Source organism: Cyprinus carpio, chromosome A5, assembly GCF_018340385.1.
Source record: "Cyprinus carpio isolate SPL01 chromosome A5, ASM1834038v1, whole genome shotgun sequence".
Classification (NCBI taxonomy): domain Eukaryota; kingdom Metazoa; phylum Chordata; class Actinopteri; order Cypriniformes; family Cyprinidae; genus Cyprinus; species Cyprinus carpio.
In genome coordinates this window covers 25,077,226-25,102,186 of record NC_056576.1, presented here as the reverse complement: position 1 = coordinate 25,102,186, position 24,961 = coordinate 25,077,226, and the positions used below count along the sequence as shown (strand labels likewise).

The 24,961-nt window shown below is 35.9% G+C and overlaps 1 protein-coding gene across 1 annotated transcript in view; it reads right to left on the bottom strand.

Moving 5' to 3' along the window:
* LOC109076513 (transmembrane protein 8B-like) overlaps positions 1-24,961 on the bottom strand; it is a 117,586-nt gene that overhangs the window by 70,771 nt on the left and 21,854 nt on the right. The window contains 2 exon segments of the mRNA XM_042757326.1: positions 2,545-2,752; positions 12,053-12,242. Coding sequence (XP_042613260.1) covers positions 2,545-2,752; positions 12,053-12,242 — 398 coding nt within the window.

Here is a 24,961-nt window from a genome sequence, read left to right as displayed (position 1 = left end):
CTTCCAAGCTTCAAAAGAGCACAGAAGCACCATAAAAATATTATAAAAATATCAAATGTCTAGGTGTGAGGAGCAGACTTAATTTAAAGGCACCCAAAATGTACTCACCCCATGATTTACGCACCCTCAAGCCATCCACGAATTTCTTCTTTTAGACGAATACAATTGGAGTTATATTATGTATAATGTGAATGAGGGTCGAGATTTTGAAGCCCCAAAAAAGTGCATGCATCCATCATAAAAGTACTCCACATGGCTCTGTGGGGTTAATAAAGGCCTTCTGAAGCAAAGTGATGCATTTGTTTAAGAAAAATATCCATATTTAAAACTTTATAAACTGTAATCTCTAGCTTCCACTAACACTATCAATATACACTAACATGATACAGCAGATGACATATGACGTAGGCATATCGTAAGCTCTTCTTCATAAGAACTCCATTAACAACCCAACAAACATGGTAATAATCATTCATTTATGAGACTAACCTCCCCAATAACCTCAACAAAAAGAACTGAATAATATAAAAAAAAGAAGATCAGCCTGATTCATAAATGAATCATTCACAGTTCTGTAAACCGATTCTTATTCCTTGCAAATATCCAATTCAAAACAGTTAATTGTCCACAAACTGGGCATTTCTCATGAATATTCAAGTTGTGTTCCACAGAAAAAGAAAGTCATAAGTGTTTGGAATGGCATGAAGATGATTCAATTATGGCCATTTTCATTTATGAGTGAACTATTCTTTTAAAAACCAAATCTCATTTATAAGTTTCACTAGCACAGTTTGAAGATATATGTTCTAGAGGCCAAAAACACACTTTGGCTATTGCTGTTTTCTAATACAATTAAAGCAAGCACATAATCATATTTTAGACCTATTTTCCAGATTATAATAGCACTATTCTACCATTTTATAAGACTATCAGATATTGACTAAATTATGCATGGCAGCACAATTGAAGCAGATGTGAGTCTCAGTGAAACAGAGAAAACTGGTTCTCCGTAGCTACGTACATGCAAATCCAAACCAGCTGAATGTATCCAATCATAAATCTGTAAGGCAGACATAACATGAATCTTGGCATATCCAATTTCTGATTGTGTGGCCTGTATAACATACACTAGGGGAAACATTTTTTGGACAGCATCTAAAGTATTTAAATTTATAATAATACAAACATGTAAAAAATAATTCAACTTTTGATTGTGATAGTCTTGGTTCTGGTTTGATGGTTCTGCTTATTTCTGCGAAACAATCCACAATTGAAAAATTATTATAGGTAGGCATAACACTTTCATTATACTGCATTTTAAGGCTCTACCATGCAATACTTCTAAATGACAAATACAACAGTATCCACTATATAACGAAAATGAATAGAACATGAATGAAAAAGACTTCCCCTATATGACATAGCTGTTCTAAATATTTTATATATTTATGAAACTGTGTAAGCTGTCTATGTGAACTCTACTGTATATATATCTACTGTGAGCCAGTACATTGCCATGTGCTTCATGGTGGACTCCCAGCAGCATGAGCTATTTAAACACTTTCCACTGGCTGATTTTCACCTATTTAAATATTCCCTTTGGGCAGTAATACCCTTAATAAGAATACTACAACCTGCTGTACATTTGGGTTTACTGGGAGGGAGTATTACTTTAGGTCGTAATTTAGCCACTGCTGAAATGCTATTATTTACGCATATCTTATGATGCATGATTGATGCCTTTTGTTTCAATATGAACTGACTTTTTTATTTAAAGGAAACAAAATCCTCTTATTCTGGCTTCATTACTACCCTACACCAAAACCATTTTCATAACGTTCAAAAGTTCAGAGAGCTACTGTTTTGTTCTACTTAAAAATGGTTCAGTCTTGTAGACTAGACATCCAGTTCTTTTTTTTTTTTTTTAATTCTGCAACAAAATGTATTTTAAAATCCTCTTTTCCTTTTAATGTAACTTTACATCTCACAATGTGACTTTATATCACATAGAATGACTTTTTAATTCTACACATTATTTCACAATTCGATTTTTCATCCTTTACTTGGAAACATGCTTTCATTCCGCAGAGACATACATCACACACGGACAAGTATGTGGTTTTGTGAACAATACGAAAAATTAATCATTTTAAAAAAGTAATGCACTTCTAACATGATGTAATATATAGAAATGAATATTCAAGACATTATACAAAAGAAAAGTGCCATTGTCTTTGAGATTACAAGCCATGCGAAATAATGAGCACTCTGACAGGAAATGCATATATAATCTGTTTTGAAAAAGAAGTCTATGACAAGTTCTGAAATCACAGAGTTTTAAATTACTACCCATGAAGGCCACCCGCTGACTAGAGGCATTTTTGGGCCTCTGATCACTGACTGCTTTATCCATAAACGTACGTGCCGAACCACTGACTGCTTTATCCTCTATGTTTTTAAACCACCTTGACAGAGATCTTCCCCTTATCCTTATTTTTGGGCCTCTGATCACTGACTGCTTTATCCTCTATGTTTTTAACCCACCTTGACAGAGATCTTCCCCTTATCCTTTGGTAAGTGTGCAGCCAGGAACCAGTCTCCTGGAAGGGGGCTGGTGACATTGAAAACCCCTGTGGTGCGGTTGGGCAGCGTCCATGTCAAAGTGACAGCAAAGGAGCCTGGTACAATAGTGTCCTTTGGAAAATGCGTCTGGAGGGGGTTGATTACAGGTGGAGCTCCTGACCTGAAGTACCTGTAAACCAAGGCCACAGTTACATTTCAAGACATGCCTCAGACTGTTATGTTGGATGAGATTAAATGCATCAGTTATTGTTTCGAATTATTTACGTTCCAGTGTGATGCAAATATGGCTTTGAGTTTCTTATTAAAGCTGGCACAAAAACTACAGAAATGACTGTTTTAAACACACTGACATTAGTAGGTCAAACAGGTAATCCCGCCCCCAATTAAGGTCATTGGTTGAAATGACATTAAGCTTATTTGGGATGTTCAAAATTGCAATTCCATTTGGTGCCACTAGAGGTGCAGAAATACACAAATGACCCCACAAGTATAGTAAAACCTGAAATCTTCTGCAATCCAATGGCCCACACAAAGTAATGATTTAATAAACATACTAAGTAATATCTTAATTAAAATCTAAGATCTCAGAAGAGGATGTTCAGAAGAATAGAAAATGTTGGAAAGTTTATATTATTACAAACATGTATTTTAGCTAAATCTGAAACAATTCTACCTTTGCAGACATTCGGTAATGTCTTCAATTAGAAATATGCTTCATATGTACTTTAACAGACTAAATAAATACTTTTTTTAAAACTCACAATTTTTTTTTAAACACAATGTTTTATTAATTTATTTTTATTAATTTATATTTTATGGTTAGTGTTAGTAAGTTTCATTTGCATAATAAAATTACAATAGAAGTCAACGGGAAGCATAACAAAACATCAAATCCAAAATATAGGAAAACTTGCATGAGATTTCACACATGTACTGTACATTCCAAGTGAGTAGATGTATAAATATAATGAGTTCTATAATAAGACAAACAAATGAGTCCATGTAGTGAGAAACACAGGGCCAGAGAAAGCACATCAAAGTTAGTCCTGAATCAATTAGAAGATGCAACAATTTCTCACTCGATCACAAGAGAGGAAATGGAGCATTGTGACCAATACTAAATTATGCATGAAGTGAATCGTAAACAAATATTCAAACATTTATCTTCATCGTTAATGTTTTGAGCAATGCTTACAACTGTAGAAAGCACTGATTTGGAACAACGCCCAACTAGGCTGCAATTACAAGTAAAGGAGAGAAGATTGAAAGAAACGAAAATCATTCACTCACATCAGACTCATAGTCAACACAAAACCACAACATGCTTTCCTTCATTTTGACATGGGAGCACAAGGCCATGAAAGTAAAAAGTATTCCCTCAGTCTCTACCCTGTCAGTCAAGATACAGACACAGTCAGACAGCAGGAGCCTGCAACAAATCATGCCATGACACTTTTTCTAAAAGACTTCAATGTCTGCAATTATTTTTGCTCAGTGCTCTGCTTTGTGTCTCCAGTAGTTTGTCAGTCACAACCCTGACAATCCTTGGGTTGAAAAAGTCCCCATATGAAAGGTTTCACAATAAAGACTCTCAATTACTCTTTCATTCTCCGTTTCTTTAATTTTCAGAGGTAGAAATGGCTTTGTGAGACAAGTAAAAATGCCAAAAGACAACACAACCACGTGTGTAATAAAGTCACACAATGACACAATGGTCACACAGTGGCACCCATGATGAAAACTGATATCACTTTGTGGCACATTTTAAGTGTTCACAAATGGATTTACCCCCATCACTGTGCACAGCTAGCTAAACACCAAAAGTATTCTATAACACCTGAATAGTCTATAACACCTGAAGAAAACGATCCTTTTCTCACTGGCAGTTGCTCAGGTGGTGCAGCACCCTCAGGAAACATGCCTTTTGAAATCTGGGTCAATGATGTGATGCTCAATGACTTGAATACACATCATCTAGGATGATTTTTTTCCCCCAATTGAAAACAAAGACCAACAATTATTAATATTCATCTGTATGTTCTTTCATGGGGATAAAATTAGAGGCCAAGGTAATATAACTTTCCTGATATCATAATGAAGAAAATGTCTCATTAAAGAATGAAAATCGTAAAAATCAACAATCTTGAAAATAAATAAGTAAAATAAAACAAACATATAACAGGAAATTAAAAGGCACCACTTATATGTCTTATATACTTATAATAGCTATTCTTTGTGTGATTTCTTTGTGTGTTTCTCCTTTGTGAAACAGACATGCAATCGCCAGAAATGGTCATGCTAACCCAGGGGTCCGGGATCCTTGACAGGTAATAACTCAAAGTATTGCTGCTGAAGCTCTGTAGGGGTTATTGTATAAGTCATCCTTCCCTTCTTGAACTCTGAGCTAGTGCACCTAAAAGATCATCATCCAGTGTCTTATTCTAAGATGGAGACCCCATACTGCTCATGTGAATGTGACAACTTGGCTATTGTTGTTAAAGCCCAAGCTTGTGTTCTGTACTGTCAGACAGATGTTTTCAGCACTGGATAATGATTTTATATGGGTTGTGTTTTGCACGGAGCAATGAACTTTTTCCACTGCCAGGCTGGCAGTGGCAGCTCCAGATTTTTACTAACGCACTACTTTGTAGTTCCGAGGGAGTGTTCAAACTATACAGACATCCATGCAAGTAATATGAACACGCTGCACAGACTGTCAGCTATGGTGCTAGGTTATTTTTTAACAATGTTTAATATTAACTTCATCCAAAAAAAAAAAAAAAAAAAATCAGCTACCATCTTCATCTGAACAGATCTGGAGAAATTCACCAGTACATCACTTGCTCAACAATGGATCCTCTGCAGTGAATGGGTGCCATCAGAATGAGAGTCCAAGCAGAAGATAAAAACACAATAAATCACAAATAATCCATATGACTATTTCATCAATTAAATGTTTTATTAAGCAAAAACTGTGTTTTAAATAAATAAAAAAATTGCTGCTTCTGGCAAAATTATGTGTATTACTTATATTACCAGTGAAAAAGTCCCCTCGTACACTCTCAGAAATAAAGGTACAAAAGCTGTCACTTGGGTGGTACCTTTTCAAAATGTACACTTTTGTACCTACTGGGTTTTAATATGTACACTTTAAGTACTAATATGCACCTTTAAGGTACTAAAATGGACCCTTAAGGTACAAATATGTACCTTCTGAAAAGCTACCGCCCCAGTGACAGCTGTTATACCTTTATTTCTGAGAGTGTATGCATCAGGAGAGAAATATGCACAGATCAAGCACCTTTTACAAGCAAAAACAGATCAAAGCAGTTGTCTGTGGACTTTATCACTGGAGGAAGCGTTATTATGGATTATGGACTATGGCAATATCACACAAGTAGACGAGATATGGCTGTATATCAGCCATAGGCATAACTTATATAGCCATATAAATTAAATGTATCAAATCCTGTTTATTTCATGTTTTAAATTGATTCATGTTCTTTCATAATATATCAGGTAAGTTATTTCAATGTATTCATCTTGAAATGTTAAAAATATATGATTAAAACTGTCAGCGTTGTTCGTGATTCTAATAATGATTCTAATCTAATAATTAACTACTATTAACAAACTGAACTTTATTGTAAAGTTGCCAATTTTATTCTTAATTTTCTTAAAAGATAATCAACAACACCAGTGTTGAGTATGGTGCAATAGACTGACACAGGACTTACATACACATACACAAATGACCACAGCAGAAGACACCTGTCTGTTTTTCTAATTAACTTAGCATTTACTGTAAATGAACATTTCCCTGGGACTGAATGAATTCACCTGATGAAGCTACCATGCATCCTTTAATTCTCTTATCTGTACAGTTCACACAAGGTGCAAAGTACATGCCATTATGTATGCAATTTATTGCTCCAAAGGCCTGGCTTCACTATCCTTTGCAAAGCATGCGGTGCTCTGTAGTGACCCGATTAGTTATGCATCCGTACATGCTAGCAAACCACATCCAAACATATTACTGCCAGGCTCATCAAAGCAATACAGAGTTGTCCTAACATCAGTTTCCAAGCTGTATGTAAACTGGACTTGCAGCAAACAGATCATCATAATCAGATCAACATGCTCTGGATGTCAGTGCATTTCCTCACAATGTTTAAGGTCACACTCTATTAATCCCTAGTTGTCAATTAGGCTGGAGAGAGTTTGAATCAAGGTGAAAACAAGGTTTGGTAATTAACACAAGGCAAGTTTGGCTGCAAAAATAGCACAAATGAGCACTCACAAAAGCAAATGTAATAACGTAAACTGATTAATCTATCAAATTGATAGCATATAATTACATTTATCAATATATCCTAAATGAAGGTAATTTGAAGATAAGCAAGTTGATGTGCTAGTATTCACTAATACGGCATGTTTTGGGAATGAATATGCACAGTATTGTTAGCATAAGTGTAGATTTTAAGAACAAACATTAGCTTCTGGTCCATCAACAATTTACAACACTCTGTGTATGATGCAATTAGCTAAATGAAAATGCAAGCTTATTCTGTGGAAAATAATACTCTGGCTAACCTGGTACACAAAGCACTACACAACTGGTATGCAACTATAGTTTCTGACACTCACTTGTCACAGAGATTAAAGGTCAAACAATATTTACAGTACATGTAATAAACAGCCATTCAGATTTTTGTATAATATATTTTAAATTTTAATCTGGACTAAAAATGAGAGTCCAGAAAAGATATCTAGTTTCAGATTCTTTATAGTCGTTTTCTATTGCACTATAGTTTTATTGCATTAAAGTGGCCCTATTATGGATTTTTTTAAATTACCTTTCATGCAGTGTGTAACTTAGCTCTAAGTGAATGAAAACATCATGCACAGTTTTTAATCTGAAAGTGCACAGTGTATAAAGTTATTGTCTCTCAAAAGAAAGAGTCGACTCTGAATCATTGAAACGAGTCGTTTTTAAAAACGAATCCCAAACCCTTTCATGTTGACATCAACATGAAACATTAGCATATTGCCTGCCCAGTTGTTGGTCTTTTCGAGTTGGTCTGAATGAAAATGCAAATACATTCTTTGCCACTAGGTGCCACTTTTGGAGCGGTAAAAATAGTTTCCCCGGTAACCCTGTAAACAAAGCAGCACTGCGCTCACAAACACTGCTTTATCAGGTATTACAGTCAGGATGAAATGAGACCAATCGACCAATTATCCTTTTTCACACTTCCATGTTTCTGGCTTTTGGATTGGTGCTTGCAGGTTAAAAGTTTTTCCAGTGACAGCTGTGGCCGTACTTAACAAGAATGAGTTTGAGAATCAAAGTCTTTTTATACAAATAAGAGATTATGAAAATGCTTGAACTGCTGGTACTTTACTGTATAAAGCACAAACATTTCACAATTAACCTTTTGCGTCAGCTCGGGTCATCAAATACAAGTTTGTTTAATTCTAAATGGTGGCAGTTATAATTCAGTTAGTTTTGCTAAGTTTTGTATTATTATTATTATTATTATTATTAAAGTAATATTGTATTTTCTGCTTACTGTCCTTTGCATTATTAACGTGATGGTTTAAATGTACGTTGTATAATGTGCCCTGGGAAATAATAATTAAACAAGAGATGACTCATATTCATGACTTTATTCCTATTTTATCAGATTATGTTGTGTTGAGTTTAATATGCTTCAACCGGACTCAGTATTGTTTAATGTATTCTTGGAAAAAAATGTGCATCTGAACATAAATGTTGTCATTTTTAAGTAATTTATCATGTGGTGATTCGAGGGAAATGACTGAGTAAATTGAGATAATCCTCTTAAATGTACCGGAGATCAAAGACTGTATAAAAAGAGATCTCAGAGATGGAGAATAGAAACCATCCAGCACTATGTTGAGCATATTATCTCACGAGTCAGTAGTCTGAGTGGCCATAAAAGTTACTAACAAGTAAAATGTTATTTCTTTGTAGATTATCTAACAACAACTTGGAAAACAGAAAAGGTAAGAAGCATTATTTGAGGAAAGGGCATAATGTTATAATAGGCGCAGACCTGTAACGGAACTAACTTTACCCTGTGCTGACGTAATTTCCCATTTTTGTGAAAAAGGCTAATCACCTTAGATTAGCATCACACAAAGAAGGAGTTTGGAAAAATGAATCGTTGAGCAAATCGTTTGGGAGTGTTTGGGCATTCCAAAGACTACAAAAACACATGCAATCTTCTTCATAGTTAACCAAAAAAGAAGTTAACTTTGTAAATATCATTAGCTTGCTCTCTGTTTCTGCATGTAACCTGTGGTAAACTTTGAGATTAAAATGAAAACTCTGACATGAAGTCTTTGTGTTTTTGTCACTCATCTCCTAGTTTATGTCTTGATTAGGTCTGTTAACAATCGCATCACCTAGATCCTGCATTATGCAAATTAATGCCATAAATCTTGCTGTTCTTGTTCTTGCATTTGTCTAAACAAACAGGCAGACTGAGTGCTAGAGACTAATTGAGATGGGGTGATTTCCATCATTGTTTTGCTGTCTCGCATTACCATGCCTCATGCATTGAGTCCCCGGTCCCTCTGCGAGCATGTGAGATGAATTAGATCTTAAGATCATTAATGTGCATGACACATGCTGTCTTATTATTGATGAGGGAGAGATAAGGCAAAGACTCCAGGCTTCAGCCAGGAGGTCAGACACAAACAGACTGGAGAATCACAACTGTGACCTTAATTATAATGTGAATCCGAACATTACACCACTTATCCCTTCAATCCACATAGCACATTGAATATCTGATGTAGTTGGCTTGATGTTTGAATGCATGTTTCCCCAAAAGATTGGCTGATGATTGAATGCAAAAAAAGGGACTCCTGGGAGCACCTCAGGAGTTTCTGCCCAGGCCTCCTGGTTTGTATGGGTCTCAGTTAGAGTTGTCATAGCCTGTCCGGCAGCAGCATATTGATCTATGGGCTGTAGAGCAGGGGCTGTTATCCACTAGACCCAGTCGTCCTGCTTTCTCCCATTTCTATATCTTATCCTCCCTCTTTATCTCTTCCCCGACTCCAAGTACAGCCTGTTTTAATTACCATCTCTCTATGGCACCCCCTGCCTGCTATCTGACAGCTGAATCGACAGAATGGAGCCCTGCCTTGTTCATTATGAAAACAGCAAGAAGACCTGGGGCCTCATGACAAAACTTTGCACAGTAAATGATCTGTACGCACAAACAGTGCAATCTATGGAGGCACATCTATCTATCTATCTATCTATCTATCTATCTATCTATCTATCTATCTATCTATCTATCTATCTATCTATCTATCTATCTATCTATCTATCTATCTATCTATCCATACATTCATCTTTCTTTTTATCTATTAATAATCTATTTAATCTATCTATTTTCCATTCCATTTTCCCAGTCTGATTGTTAGATGTACCTATAACACTATTTTACTCAATATAGGGTACACTCCTGTCAAAAGCAGGAATTTTTTTTTTTTTAATCGCAGGCAGGCCATTTATATTACTTGATAGGCCCCAAAGACACATATTTCATTATGGCTCAAACTGGAACATAGGCGCACTTACTGTAATTATGAAAGGCAATATGTTCCCCTGGAGTTATGACTGACATTATGAGTTTAAAATATGTCCTTCCGAAGTTAACACTGAGATCACTGTTTATACCGCAACTTTCTCATGTGGCTTTCCCTTGAGGCCACCAGAGAGGTTTATTCACGGTATTATATACCTCCGGGAGATAATACAGGAGGCATAAGAAGGTTCTTCTATATATGCGTACTAAAAGAAATCTGACATCAAAGAAATATAAGAGCCAAAGAGCGTCTGTGGAGGGAGTGCATTTAAAACATCATAACCTGTGCTTAATGCTACAGGTAATGTTACTTTTATGTTAATTGTTATGTCAAAGTAGTTGTAGCGGCAAGAAAATAAAACATACACTAATATTCTAATTTTAATATTGAATGCATGAATAGCAAACCTCTGTGATGAGGTTATTTGTCAGAGAAACCAGTACTGGAACATTGACTCAAGGACAGTGTCTTCTCCTCTTTATAATGTCACACATTAAAAACAGCCAGGAGTTACTTCCTCACCACTTATGGTGTACATTCAGTGACAGGCGATAACAAGGTCAGTGTTTTGATGGAACTTTAATGACAGTCACTGTGCTGGGATTTGAAGACCTGAGTATTCAGTGAATAATATTCTCCATTTTGATTACCCAAGGGCCAAGACTAACTTTAACAACAGCTCTTGTGCTAGCACACCATGTGCTGGCTATGAAAGTGCACCGGGATCATTCAAGAATGACTTGAAAGAAATGGACACAGAAAAATTAAGGGTAAAAGAACACCTTATGAAGTATAGGAGAGTTCAGTGGAGGAAAAATGCACAAGAGCGAGTGTGTTCAGGACAACGTGGAAATGAAGCAAAGTTTTACTTTTTTTTTTAAAATTGGCTTAAAATCTGACCAGGTTTAATGGGATATTCGGGGTTCAATACAAATTAGGTTTAATCAACAGCATAATGTTAAATAACACATTTTATTTCAACTTGCAAGTGAATGCAAGTGAATGTAGCAAATCCATTAACATTAAAATACTGTTACAAAGATATAAAAATATTTCAGTGTGAAAATCACTTACTAAACTTTTCTGTGTAAAGTTATATTCAGTTTTGCAAAGTTTGTTTCCAAGACAGTATAACCCATAAAACCCTAAAATAACAGTAAAAATAATGTGAACATCTTTAAAGCTCAAATAATACACAAGATACAGTTTTTCATGGTAATCAACACTGTGCCACAGAATCTGTCAACTGATCTTTACTTGTGCTAAACCCAGAATATTCTTTTAAAGTATAAAAATAATATCCCTTACTCTCATCAACCAAAAAAGGTCATTTTTTTAACCTTGTGCTGAGGACTCAATGGCTTTTATGACTAATAAAAGTATAGGTCCATCCTAATTTAAGAGGCCATTTAGAATGAATTAAAACAATTTGACTGAATGTGACCCTGTGAAAATTAGTAAAAATGTCAGATTTGGGTTTTAAATCTCATGTGTCACCTGGTATTTTATGCTTATGGATCTCCAGTGTGCAGTTATGCTGTGAATTCAGCCAGCACCACACTTGATAAATGCATTTTTATAGAGAGCACAGAAAATGATCAGCATCTGGGAAATGATCCTTAGACTTGGATTAAAAGCTATTTTATCAGTGCAAACAGCGAGTAATTTTCAGCGTGTGCATCAGAAACGTCATTATATTCACACATGTGACATTTGGCTTTTACATCTGCCCTCCTCTCATCTGAAATGCTGATTGGACATATCTGACCTCATTAGCTATTGTCCTTCTCTGCCCCACAAACAAACCCTTAATGGATGTAACCTGGAAGTTTAGGCAACTCACACTGTCACGTTGCGGTCTGGGCAGCTGTCTCCGAAGGTGCCCCCCTGCTCCTTGAAGGTGATGAGGTTCCAAACAGCCACCACGGTGTCTTCAGGCACGTTGAAGTGGAACAGCTCCACGCTGGCAAAAGAGCGGTAGGCGTTGAGCTTGCGAGGCGTCCGGGTGAAATAGTCAGTTACAAACAGGCAATCTAGGGAATGGAACAGAGAGAGAGAGTTGTTTAGATAAAAGATGGTGATCGGCTAGAAGCGGGGTGGGAAGAGGGTTGAAGGAATCAGTGTTGATGTGGTTTGGTTGACCTTCCTTCTGAAAGCCCCACCAGTGATTTAATCACACTTGCATGCTTTGGCTTTGATTCAAAAACCCAGACTCTATGCAAAATTAATTTCATTGCAATCCTTCAATACAAGGCCAGGGAGGAAGCAGCAAAATGACATTTGCAATCTGCCTTAATGAGCTGTGGCTTCCTATGGCTCCATCGTCAGAGATCCTAATGGCTTCCAATCTCCTCAATGATTTGTAGAGGGAAGCATTTATACTCAACTGCCCAGTTGCTTCCATGATATTTTTGTATTCCCTGTGAGTTCAATGCACAGGTGCAATTGCAGTTTGCTTGCCCCAGATGAATGTTGCAGTTACTAATAAGCATCTTCAGTAAGTATCTTGACTGCCCTTTCAACATGGTGAATGGCTGTCAAGGTCAGTCAAGACATCCAGTAGATTAATATATTATACACATGGCCAAAAGGTTTGGGGTCAGTAAGATTTTTTCTGAACACAATTAATACTGTACTTGTGTTCAGAAGGAATGCATTAAATTGGCTTTTACACTGTTACCAAAAAAAAAAAAAAAGATTTAAAATAAATGCTGTTCTTTTAAACTTTCTGTTCATCAAAGCATCCTGAAAAAAATGTATCCACATACATTATTTCCAATTGATAAAAGCACATTAAAACTGTAAAATAGTTTATTAATATTACAATGAATTTACAAATAGTTGTTTTCTATTTGAATATATTTTAAAATGTAATTTTATTTTAGTTATGGCATAGCTGAAATTTCAGCCGGCATTATTTCAGTCTTCAGTGTCATGTGATTCTTAAGAAAACATTCTAATATGCTTATTTGTTGCTCAATAAATATTTATCATTACATTTTGTAACAAATGAGTTTATTGTCACTTTTAATCAATTTAATGCACCCTTGCTGAATAAAAGTATTCATTTCACCCCAATCAAGATTCATTCATTTAAAAAACCCTTTGTTTGCGAGAAAGAGTACTTATTAAATTACAAAATAAATAAACAATAATTTTTATCCTGATCCAATCTGATAATATATATATATATATATATAAACTTTTTCAACAGAGTAGCTTTACTGAAATTTAAGTACTTAAATTATGAGTAGTTTGTAGACTGTTAAACTGCTATTTTAAAGTAATATTGCCATACACATTCAGAGCAATCATGTAATACAGTTCTGAAAATGAATGCATTTGTCTTCCTGCATTTGTTGCCAGACTGAACCTGAACACCCTAAAGCCCCTGACTAAGGAGATCCCAAATCTCATACCCATAAATACTATGCATTCCACACAGCTTAGGACCAGCACTGCAGTATAAATATCTCTGGAGATAGTTTGTGTGTCATGCAGAAAATGAGAAGAAATGTATAAAGTTGGGAAGCTTGATGAGTGAAGACAAATGACAGCACCTGTGTGTCAGTTCTAGCTGTCTGTTTAATCTCTTTCCCGTCGAACCCTTTGCTTCTGTTATTAACAGACATAACAAATCAACCGCCTTGACACTTTTGTTAAGCTGATGGACTCTCAGAGGTATGACACCAGTATGGCCTCTTCATCTGTTAGCTCAGACATCACAGTACATCCCACTGATGGGCTTCACGTGCAATCACTTACAGTGCGAATAAAATTACTGAGTGAAATATAGTAGATGGACCAACACCATTTGGTATTGTATGAACTGCAGCAATGTCCATTCAGGGCTGAAATGTAGCATTTATAACAACCACCTCACTAGCTTAAATACCTTAAGCAGTGGCGGCTCGTCAGGGGAGGCAGGAGAGGCACAGCCTCCCCAAAATTTTGAGGTGAAAATGAGAGGAGGACTATTTAAAGTTAATAAAATTCAGTGTCTAAGAATGTGTATTTTTTGTTTGTAATTTTACAGCTGTAATACCATAACATGTTACTGAAGTTGGAAAGCGCCACTTTTCATAGGTGCAAAATGATTCAATGATTTGACAGGAAAGTTAAAAGAAAAATACTGGAAATTATACAGCAAACTGAAACTCTAAGTTTGAAATGTGATTTACTTTCTCAAGCAAACATTTCTTTCAGACAGAAATCCTACTGGTGGCCCAGTCAGAGGTGGACAGGCTGATTACCCCTCATGTCAAACAACAAAGTCATGTTGTTTGAACGTTACATGTGCTGATGCAATGCAGGTGTGTCAAAATACGTCCTCTTGTCTTGTACACAAAGCAAGGATATCATTGTACTTTGAAAGCAGCAGGATACTAAGGTTCAGGAATTACACCTGTAAACTGTGTGGTGAATTCATTAAACATTTATCTCCGCTTTAACCGACTGCAAACAGCTTAAACAGGTGCAATCTGCAGTGAACACACACACACACCGTGAACACACACCCGGAGCAGTGGGCAGCCATTTAAGCTGCGGTGCCCGGGAAGCAGCCGGGGGTTCGGTGCCTCAGTCCTGGTATTGCCAGCCCGAGACTCGAACCCACAACCTTAGGGTTAGGAGTCAAACTCTGCACTAAATTTTATTTTATTTTATTTTATTTTATTTTATTTTATTTATTTTTTTCTTTTAAATTATAGTTGGTTTGACAATACACAACCTGTCAAACAGCAGTTCACTCACACACATTATCGAATAAGTTCAAAACAGTTAAGTCAGTTGACCAGTTCAGTTCATATGTCTGATTCATATTAAGCTCATTTTTGATCCAGTGTTAATCCAATCCAGCAATACAAAATAGCATGCATAAACACTTATGCAATAAATCTCACTAAATATTCCTGAATAAGAAAAAAAGTGATCTACTCCTACAAGCCCACAATATAAAATTATATATTTATAAAATAAAGAAAAATCAGGCAAAATCTTGAAGGGGGAGTGCTTTTGTATATGGTCCTAATTGCTTCAAAATAATTTATTATTTGGTATATATTATATAAATGTAGTATTTGTTTTATACATTTTCAATGAATACATGATCATTTCAAAGCTTGTTTTAATACACAAGAAGGATGTATTTAGCATGTGGATATAAACATTTCTAAAGTAATTCTGTCCTTCCACAGCATATCTTGTTCGTGCTTTTCTCGCAGAACACAAACTCTGCTTTTAAAATATTAATACTGGCATCTCACTGATTTTAATCAGTATTTAAATAACTTTGAGGAATCTTTGAAGTACAACAATTCAAAATGGGCATTAACTAAAAAGAAACGAGAAAAGCAAATGCCCTTTGGAGAAGGGAAAGACTGTTCATGTCTCTGTGTGTCGTTTTCCTTTTTGCCACTGCACAGGCCACAAAAGATGTTTCACAATGGACCAGACGAGTAATAAATCACAAACCCTTTTATTACATTTCATGTCAATATTTCCCACACAACAAAGTTTACTGCCGCTCAATACAGTCCCCTTCTTTCAATCTAAGCTTCAGATTGAGGAGTATTAAAATTAATATCACTTTTTTTCTCCCAGTCACATTACCTCTCCAGCAGTGATGGGGAATCAATAATTAATGATGTCTCTCTCTCACATATGTAGAGCCCCATATTCCCCACTGTCATTGTTTCTACACATGAGAGGCAGAGATATTGAGGACAGATTGCTTTTACTGTATGTCTTCATGAAAAACATTCTTTACTGTAGCCCGAAGAGTTTAATTCGTCTTAAAATATGGAGGCCTTTCAGCAAAATCTCTATCTACATATGTGTCAGAAACAATACAGTACATATCTATATAAGGGCTGTTGTACCTACTGTCCACCATATTGGACAAAACCTGTCAATGAACACTTGACAGCAAATTGACTGTGCTACTGCAAGTATAGTCATGTCTTCAATAGTCTTTAACAAACTAATAAATTATTGAATTTCACAGGCTTTAGTTGATACTTTGTGTGAGATAGTCCTGCATATGGTAATTAAAAAGAATACTGGTACAAAATCAGAAATCGTTCTGATTGTCAGAGAGCCCTACCATATATCTATGGTTTGCCCATCCATATGCTGCATAACGTTGTGGCATTTTCAATGAAAATTCATTAGTTTGTTACTGTAACTAAAGAGCAGAAAAGTTAAATTTTATTATTTAGAAGATAGCTCCACTGAGTTACAATATATTGCTTGTTTAATTAAGGATAAGCCTTTGATAAATTATTAATTTATTTTTTATTATTTTTTTTATTTAAAAGTTTTTGTATTTATAAAAAAAAAAAAAAAAAAAAAAAAAAAAAAAACAGAGATATTATCAAAACTCAATGTTTAATTAATAAGTTTTTATGGGGCAGTTTCGTTGCTCTGTCTCAGATTCATAGTCATCCCCTGGTCTCTCCCACAAGACTGAAAAAGTGTATAAGCAATTAACCACGCCATCCTGAAAACGTCCCACATAGATGTCTACAACCATTACAGTTTCTCCAAGAAGCTTGACTACATCAGTGGAGGTGATCTCTGCAGACACAAGCTGGATTAGTGCTGTCAGGATAGCATGGAAGGAGTGTGTCCTTGAAGCAGAGGAAAGCTTATGGAGTTCTTGGAAGGATGCTTTAGATTGAGAAAGAACTCCTCAAATGCTTGCTTAAGATAAGTGCGCTGGGAATGAATCCAGGAAAAAATTAGCTGTTAGCAGGCGCACACATTCGCACACCACTCACACAAAGACAGGCTACTATATATGTGCATCTACGTCATTCTTCTCCCTAAGGTTATACAGTTTTTGTGCGTTAATTTCCTTCATCTCTTGAGTAGCATATCAGGGCAGAAGCTGTTCCGTCAGTTTTCATCACACTGGAATGCTATGATGAAGAAATTACTTATGACATGTGCATCATAAAATTACCATTGGATCATATCTCCAGAGGGAAAGTGATCCAACCCCTGAATCCACGGTACTGCCTACAGTATGATGCTTTTAGCTAGATGAGAATTTTTTTTAAGGGAGAATATGGGATAGAGGATGTGCATGGAGGATGTGTAATGGAGGAACAAGAGTCAGATACAGAAGGAGAAACATGACTTATTTATGCAAAGAGAAGTAGATAACTGGTGTTCTGAGTGTTAATGACACAATAAAAGTTGGCACATGGCCTTTTTAGCTCTGTGGAGTGACTGGGAAAAACCTGTAATGCAATTCTGTTGCCCTCTTTCTCAATTCACATAAACTTCATCAAACCAGGGAGTGGCCATGAGTGTCAAGTCAGATTATTATTATTTTTATTTTTTAAGAAATCTGCACTTTTATTCAGCAAGAAGGATCATGTGACACTGAAGACTGGAGTAATGGCTGCTGAAAATTCAGCTTTGCCCTTTCAGGAATAAATTATATTTAATATATTTTTAAAAAAGTAAGCCGTTATTTTAATTTGCAATAATATTTCACAATATCAGTATTTTTATTTTTGATCAACTAAATGCAGCATTGAAGAGCATAAGAGACTTCTTATGATAACATTTTTTAAAAATCCTACTTACCCAAACTTTTCAACAGTAGTGTAAAATTGAAATGCTCAACCAACTCAATAGGAGTTGCAGCCAAAAATGTATATTGTAAAAAAAAAAAAAACACTCTTACTCTCTACCTTAAAAAGCAAAAATCATTTATTTAATGGGCTAAAGTTTACATAAAAAACATTAAAAAAAAAACATTCTAGAACCAATTCAACATTCAGCTCAAATGATAGATGACACCTCACTGATAAAATGTAGAAAGTTTTAACAGAGGTCACAGACGCTCAGCAGCTCCCTTTGCAATTCAAGCATGCTGCCAAAAATGACACCAGTCTTACATTTTTTTTTTTACATAAAAGTGCTTTCAAAACTGCTCTTTTTGCTTCAGGCTTTAGGCAATCGGGTTTAAATTGCATCAAACAAATGTGCGCATTCGGGGGTCGCACACTGACACTCTTCCTCCAAGCAATGTCTGTATCTCTCAGACTAAGCTCTCGAGGCAGGTTCACCTGGTGAATGCTCTTCTCCGAGTTCGATATGCGTTCTCTCCATTCATCTCCCACATCCGTGCCCAAATCCATGGATTACAAACTTCAAAGAGATGCTCACAGAGACACTCCAAGCAAAGCCTGGTGTAATCTGCTCTGGCAACATCATTACCGAGGCCACTAGTACTTAAGCACATCCCGTTGGGGGGGTGGTGGTGTGGGGGGGCTAAGAAAATTACCGCAAGCTTAGGCCTCAAAAATCTGTCTGTGTGAATCGCCCTACTTGAAATGTTTTAATAGCAGCAAATTAGCACCCACATACATCAGGATGACACATTGCAGCTTGTTTAGCCCGTGGTTGGACAGAAAGGAAATACTTCAAGACGCAGATCAAAAGGAGATGGCCACAGGCCACCAAAGTGAGAGATCAATTTTAAGTGCCAGTTCTTGTCCAGAGAGAAAGAGTGAGCTAAGACTGAAAGACTGAAAATCATCATGTCTCCTGCAGAGACAGCATTTTATTATATCATAGGTACACTCACAATGTTTTGTCCAAATTTTGAAGCAGCAGCATCCTTTGTGCAGAATTCAATCCCAGAATGAAATAAATAAAAAATATGGCAGACTAAAAGAAAAATTGTTGATTTTAAATATACTTACAATTCATTAAATATTGCAAAAACTGTTTAGAATTTAAGATGTACCGATATGGACATTTTGGATTATACCACAACTAGTAATAATTTTAGTATATTTCATTTTGAAGCCAATAATCAATATGTTGGGTAATATTAGGTATTAATAATATATTAATTAATTATATATTATGTATAATTTTAAATAATAATATATTAATATGTTATATATATAATAAATAATCATATATATATATGTGTGTGTGTGTGTGTGTGTGTGTGTGTGTGTGTGTGTGTGTGTGTGTGTGGGTGTGTGTGTGTGTGTGTGTGAACAGGAAATAACTACTAAAAATAATGTGTGGTCCCTTAAAAATTGTGTTATAAATATAATTGTCTGTAATTAATTGGCTTTGATCTGTTATAAGAAAAATATATATATTTTTTTTAAATAACAATAAATAATAAAAACCTTTATTGTCAATACCAATTTAACCACCCATATACTATTAATATCATATTAAAATGTGTGTATGTGTCATGTTAATTTTTGTGCCATTTCTCTTGCATACAGTAAAATCTGTCATGTCAACAATCAGCTACACTGAATGGTGCATGGAGCCACTGCGTATGTAGAGCATTCCAAAATCATGATCCATGACCGTTAGGATGCTTCTGTAGGCAGTGAGGTGGCTCACTGGATTTTGGAACAGAGCTACTTTTTCCAGTCAACACCAGGAATGAGAAAGAAAAAAGCCTGCTGGGACATGAAGGGTGTTTCTCTCGAATGACTCAAAATGGGTCAGCTTCAGGTCACCTACACGATCAAAGTTAAAAAGGTAGCAGATGTCAAATTGGAGGCTATCATTTTAAAGACCAGTATGTACTTTTCAAAAGCACTCTCTCGTTAAAGGCCAAATGAGAGAAGAGCACAAGGTGAGACAGAGCAGTAAAAACTGCCCCATAAGCATCAGTCACATTGCCCTTGGTGAACTCTGATCATGCAGTCCTGATACTTTGCACCTCGACAGCAATTTTCGACTTGCTATATAACCCCCTTGTTAAAGTCTACGGAAAGTGCTTTTTTATGAAATCCTGGGAATTGTCAGTGCTGCCCAGGGTTTCGGTAATATGCCGCCCTGAGACTGACAACTCATTCTACCTGCATAAAACACAGCCTGTCTGCACACACCATCGCTGTCTGCTCCATAATTAATGGCAGTGAGCAGAGTGCAGTTCTTTTCTCCTTCCACGCGTGTGTTTCTGAGCCTCTATCCTTGATAAAAGCACAGACTGCTGCCTGGGAGCTCTTTACCACAGCTCGGTCACTTGCCCTTTACATTCTGCCTGACATGACAACATTCAGCCGAGGTTCCACATGCAGTGATGACTGATCCAGACTGACATGAAAGGATGTGTTTCCAGCCCTGAGCTTGAATACTGGAGCCTCGTCAAGATGGTTGAAAGCTATGAGGTATTGCAGCAGCATTTGCAAGATAATGCAATATGCATCCCCAGTTTTAATTGAGTTTCATACAGGATTACTCTAGTCACTTGTTAGACAGAAGTTGTTGTCAGAGATTTAGTTTGCACAAAGACGAATGAAAACCGCATTAAGAGCTAATTCAAAAGGGTTTGATTTAATTGCACTACTCTTAGTCACGTCCTGAGCAATGGTGGATCAGAGTAAGTGAGGTCATACATGATGACACTTAAGCCATACGTTAAGTAACCGTACCACCGATCTTATATACCATTGAGAAGTCTGGGGTCTAAATTGTTCTTTAAAGAAGTCTCTTATGCTCATCAAACCTTTTCTATTTTAATATATTTTAAAATGTAGTTTTGAAAAGTTGAATTTTCAGCAGCCATTACTCCAGTGTTCAGTGTCACATGATTTTTCAGAAAAAAAAAAAAAAAAAAAAAAATATAATATAATATAATGTATATGTATGTATGTATGTATATATATATATGTATATATATATATATATGTATATATATATATATATATATATATATATATATATATATATATATATATATATATATATATATATATATATATGTATATATGTATATATATGTATGTTTTTATATTATATACTTATAATAAAAGTCTTATGTATATTGCTTAATTAAATATATAAAAAGTGTACATTGTTTTCAGTGTTCCTGTGGCTCATATGGTAGAGCATTGTATTAGCATTGCAAAAGGTTGTGTAGCTCAGTGGTAGAGCATTGTATTCCCAGTGCAAAACACGTGGGTTTGAAAAAAAAAAAAAAAAAATGTATAGCCTGAATGCACTGTAAGTTGCTTTGGATAAAAGCGTCTGCCAAATGCACAAATATACACGCCAACTCGTACACTCTCAGGAAAAAAAAAGGTACAAAAGCTGTCACTACGATAAAACCAAAAGGTACACCCTTTACACTTAATTTACCCCTATAAGTATCTTAAAGGTATACATACTGTAGTAGTACCTAAAATGCACATTAGGTATTTGTACCTTTTGAAAAGATACCACCTCAGTGACAGCTTTTGTACTTTTTTATCTAAGTGTAGCAAACCTTGAAGAATAATTGTTTCCATGATAAACAGTGAATTCAAATCTTGTCTTTAAAAGTCATTTTGAAACAACACTGTGGCAGGAGTATCCAAGTTAAATAAGATATTCAAAGAGAAAAACAATAACAAGCACAGATGAATCATGCACAATGAGACCAACAAGAAGTCCTATGCAAATGGGGTGAACTTTGATTCCATTTTAAGGACTAATTTAAGCAGCTTTACACACAAAATTCTGCTAACAAACACACAGTCCAGCAACCACAAAATACGTACCAACAAAACACTTAAATCCTCCACTCAACAGGGTCTAATTTCTCCGCTTTTGACCCCTGTTGTATTTCCATCAATCTCTAGCCTGAGCTGTCACCGGCCAGTGGAGCACAGAAGTGGATAAATGCAATCAGGGCTAATGAGTCTCATATCGCTCATCTATGCAGTGCTGTGGAGTGGATCAGCAGTGGCTGTAAACACCAGGCTTGGCTCGGGCAAGGGCAAACAAACAGGCCTGCCAAACTCTCTCTGTCTTCGTCTTTGTCTCGGCATCTGTCTCTCTCTCTCTCTCTCTCTCTCTCTCTCTCTCTCTCTCTCTCTCTCTCTCTCTCTCTCTCTCTCTCTCTCTCTCTCTCTCTCACTACTTATCTTAGCACTCATCAATCTAAGATCTCAGAGAGGAAAAACAAATCCCTACTATCAACATAAGACAAATACAATGGACAGCAAAATGGACACTGCTAATAATAAATGAGGAAAAGAATATGCATACATCCTCAAATGACTTTCAAATAACATGCTGTTCTTTATAATGCTGATGTGATAATAGCTTGCTGCAAATTTCAGGGCCCTCGAAACAAGGCCCTGTCCACAAGTTATCACATCATCCACTAGTGTTTAATCAGGGATGTAAACCAGACTTTTGGGGGCCAATTTAGCCCTAACGGGGCACTTGCAGAGTTCAAATCAAATTTAAGACTTTAAGAACTTTTTTTCAACATCTGCACCAAAAAAAAAAAAAAAAAAAAAATCCAATAAATAAAAAAATACTGTCTGTCCATATGTCTAATGAACCCTATGCACATATATATATGGATGGATATTTTAAATGTACACATATAACGCCATATTTTGTGTTATATTAATAAAAAAAAAACTAGATTATTCTGTTGCAAGGGTGCTTATAATATAATGGCTGAGGGAGGGGTGGTAAATTTGACATCCTTCAAAAACATGGCTTTTTCTTTTGCTATTTGAGCAAATGAGAACGCAAAAGTTATATTTGTTGTAGTCTCCCATTCACCACTACACAAGTTTAACCAACTATGACAACTTGTTTCTGAGAACCCTGGAAACGTGAAAAATTCTCAAGACCTGCTTATTCAATATGCATTAATACATCAATACATACAAATCGTAGATAAAACCATAGTGGTTTAAGCTGATATGATAATAAATAATTTAAGAAAAGCAATAAAAAGATTACTGTGCCGATACTAGTAAAATCTATACATAATACTTTAAATATCTATTCAATAAATGATAATATGCTTTCACATGCTAAAATAACGTCTTGGTTTCCCAACAAATTTTATATGTGAATAATTTAGTTCTTTAATTGGCATAAAATTAATGTACTTAAAACATATTTTTGCATAATTTACATAATTGATAGCCATAATCACACACAAGCCTTTAGAAAATATACACCATGACTTTGCTCAAGATCAGACTGTCTTAAGTCTACCACCGTCCCCTGAGTCTGGTTTTGCCTGTAAACATTCATCACAAGGTCATCCTCTTAAAACAAAAGAGACTCCTAATTACATTTCTATGCTCTCTGAATTGATTAATCACCTAAAATTAACTTCCTAGCAACTGGGTGAAGGGTGATATAACTAAACGCTGTTAACAACTCTGCAGCCAATACTTCCTTAATGTATCCGTGACTCCTCTGGTTTAATATGTCCAAAGGTTTCATTGATCCAAACAGAACAATGTGTGAATATGGAAAACACAATAGATACATTTGAGAGATTAGAATGAATTAAAGCAGCATGGTCATCCATTTCACATCCTTTCAGAGGCACTTGAATTAGAAAAAATCAAGATAGTAATTAAAGTTCATTTTGTGGTCACTGTAAATCTCAATGATAATGTCATGTGTGAATAACATCCTGTTTAATTGTTAATTATTATTATTATTAAAATTTCCTGATAATTTACTCACCCCCATGTCATCCAAGATGTTTATGTATTTCTTTCTTCAGTCGAAAAGAACTTAAGGTTTTTGATGAAAACATTCCAGGATTTTTCTCCATATAGTGGATGTCAATTGACTCCAAATGGTTGAAGGTCAAAATTACAGTTTCAGTGCAGCTTCAAATGGCTATAAACCATACCAGACGATGAATAAGGGTCTAATCTAGCGAAACGATTGGTCATAAAAAAAAGAAAAAAATTATATGGTTTATAAACACTTTTCTCTCACTTCTGCTGACTGTCAAAACCGGAAGCCTCTGGGAAATGTAGGACAAAAGGAAACAATGTTTCCTTACTTTAGCAAAGGAAAACCAGTCTCCTCTTGGCTTATATCGAAGTCCTCCAACATATTCCTTAATAAATCCTTGTTTTGTGCTTCTAATTCATGAACGGCGTTTTGTTTTGTTCTCTCTCTGGACTCGTCACTAATCACGCAATGCCGACGTGCTACATCATCCACCGGAGCGACTTCCATTTTGACAGTCGGCAGAAGTGAGAGAAAAGTGTTTATAAGTCATATACACTTTTATTTATTTTTTTAAAGGACCAATCGTTTTGCTAGATAAGATCCTTATTCATCGTCTGGTGTGGTTTATAGCCATTTGAAGCGGCACTGAAACTGTAATTTTGACCTTCAGCTGTTTGGAGTCCATGACTTCTACTACATACCTTAATTTCTTTTTTACTGAAGAAAGAAATACATAAACATCTTGGATGACATGCGGGGTGAGTAAATTATCAGGAAATTTTAATTTGAAACTGAACTAATCCTTTAAGATTAACGCAACTGAATAGAGACCAAGGATGGTTATTAAGACCCTGAATTCAAGACAGGGTTGGTTCAAACACAAAAGTCTTTTTCTTTTTATTACATTTCCCTCTCTCTGTCTCTCTCTCTCTCTCCAGTGCATTTCCACAGCCCGTCTTTGACAAAACCAGACACTTGCCTGAGCAAATGTGACATGCCCAGCTTCACACGCTAACCTTGAAAAAACAACTGGTCCCTGTAACTTGGGATTACCATAGCTTCTCAGTAATGTCTGTACGATCCTGTGCAGAAACCCAGGGGATGAGGGAACACATGGGGATGGAGCCTAACTGTTTCAGCTTGTTTGTGTCTTACAGGGTGGCAGAAGGGGGTCAGGTTATGAAGATCCTGTAGCAAGCAAAAATGGCACAATTCCAAAGGGCATCAACACATGTCAAAATGACAAATGTCACATGTTGAATAAGGG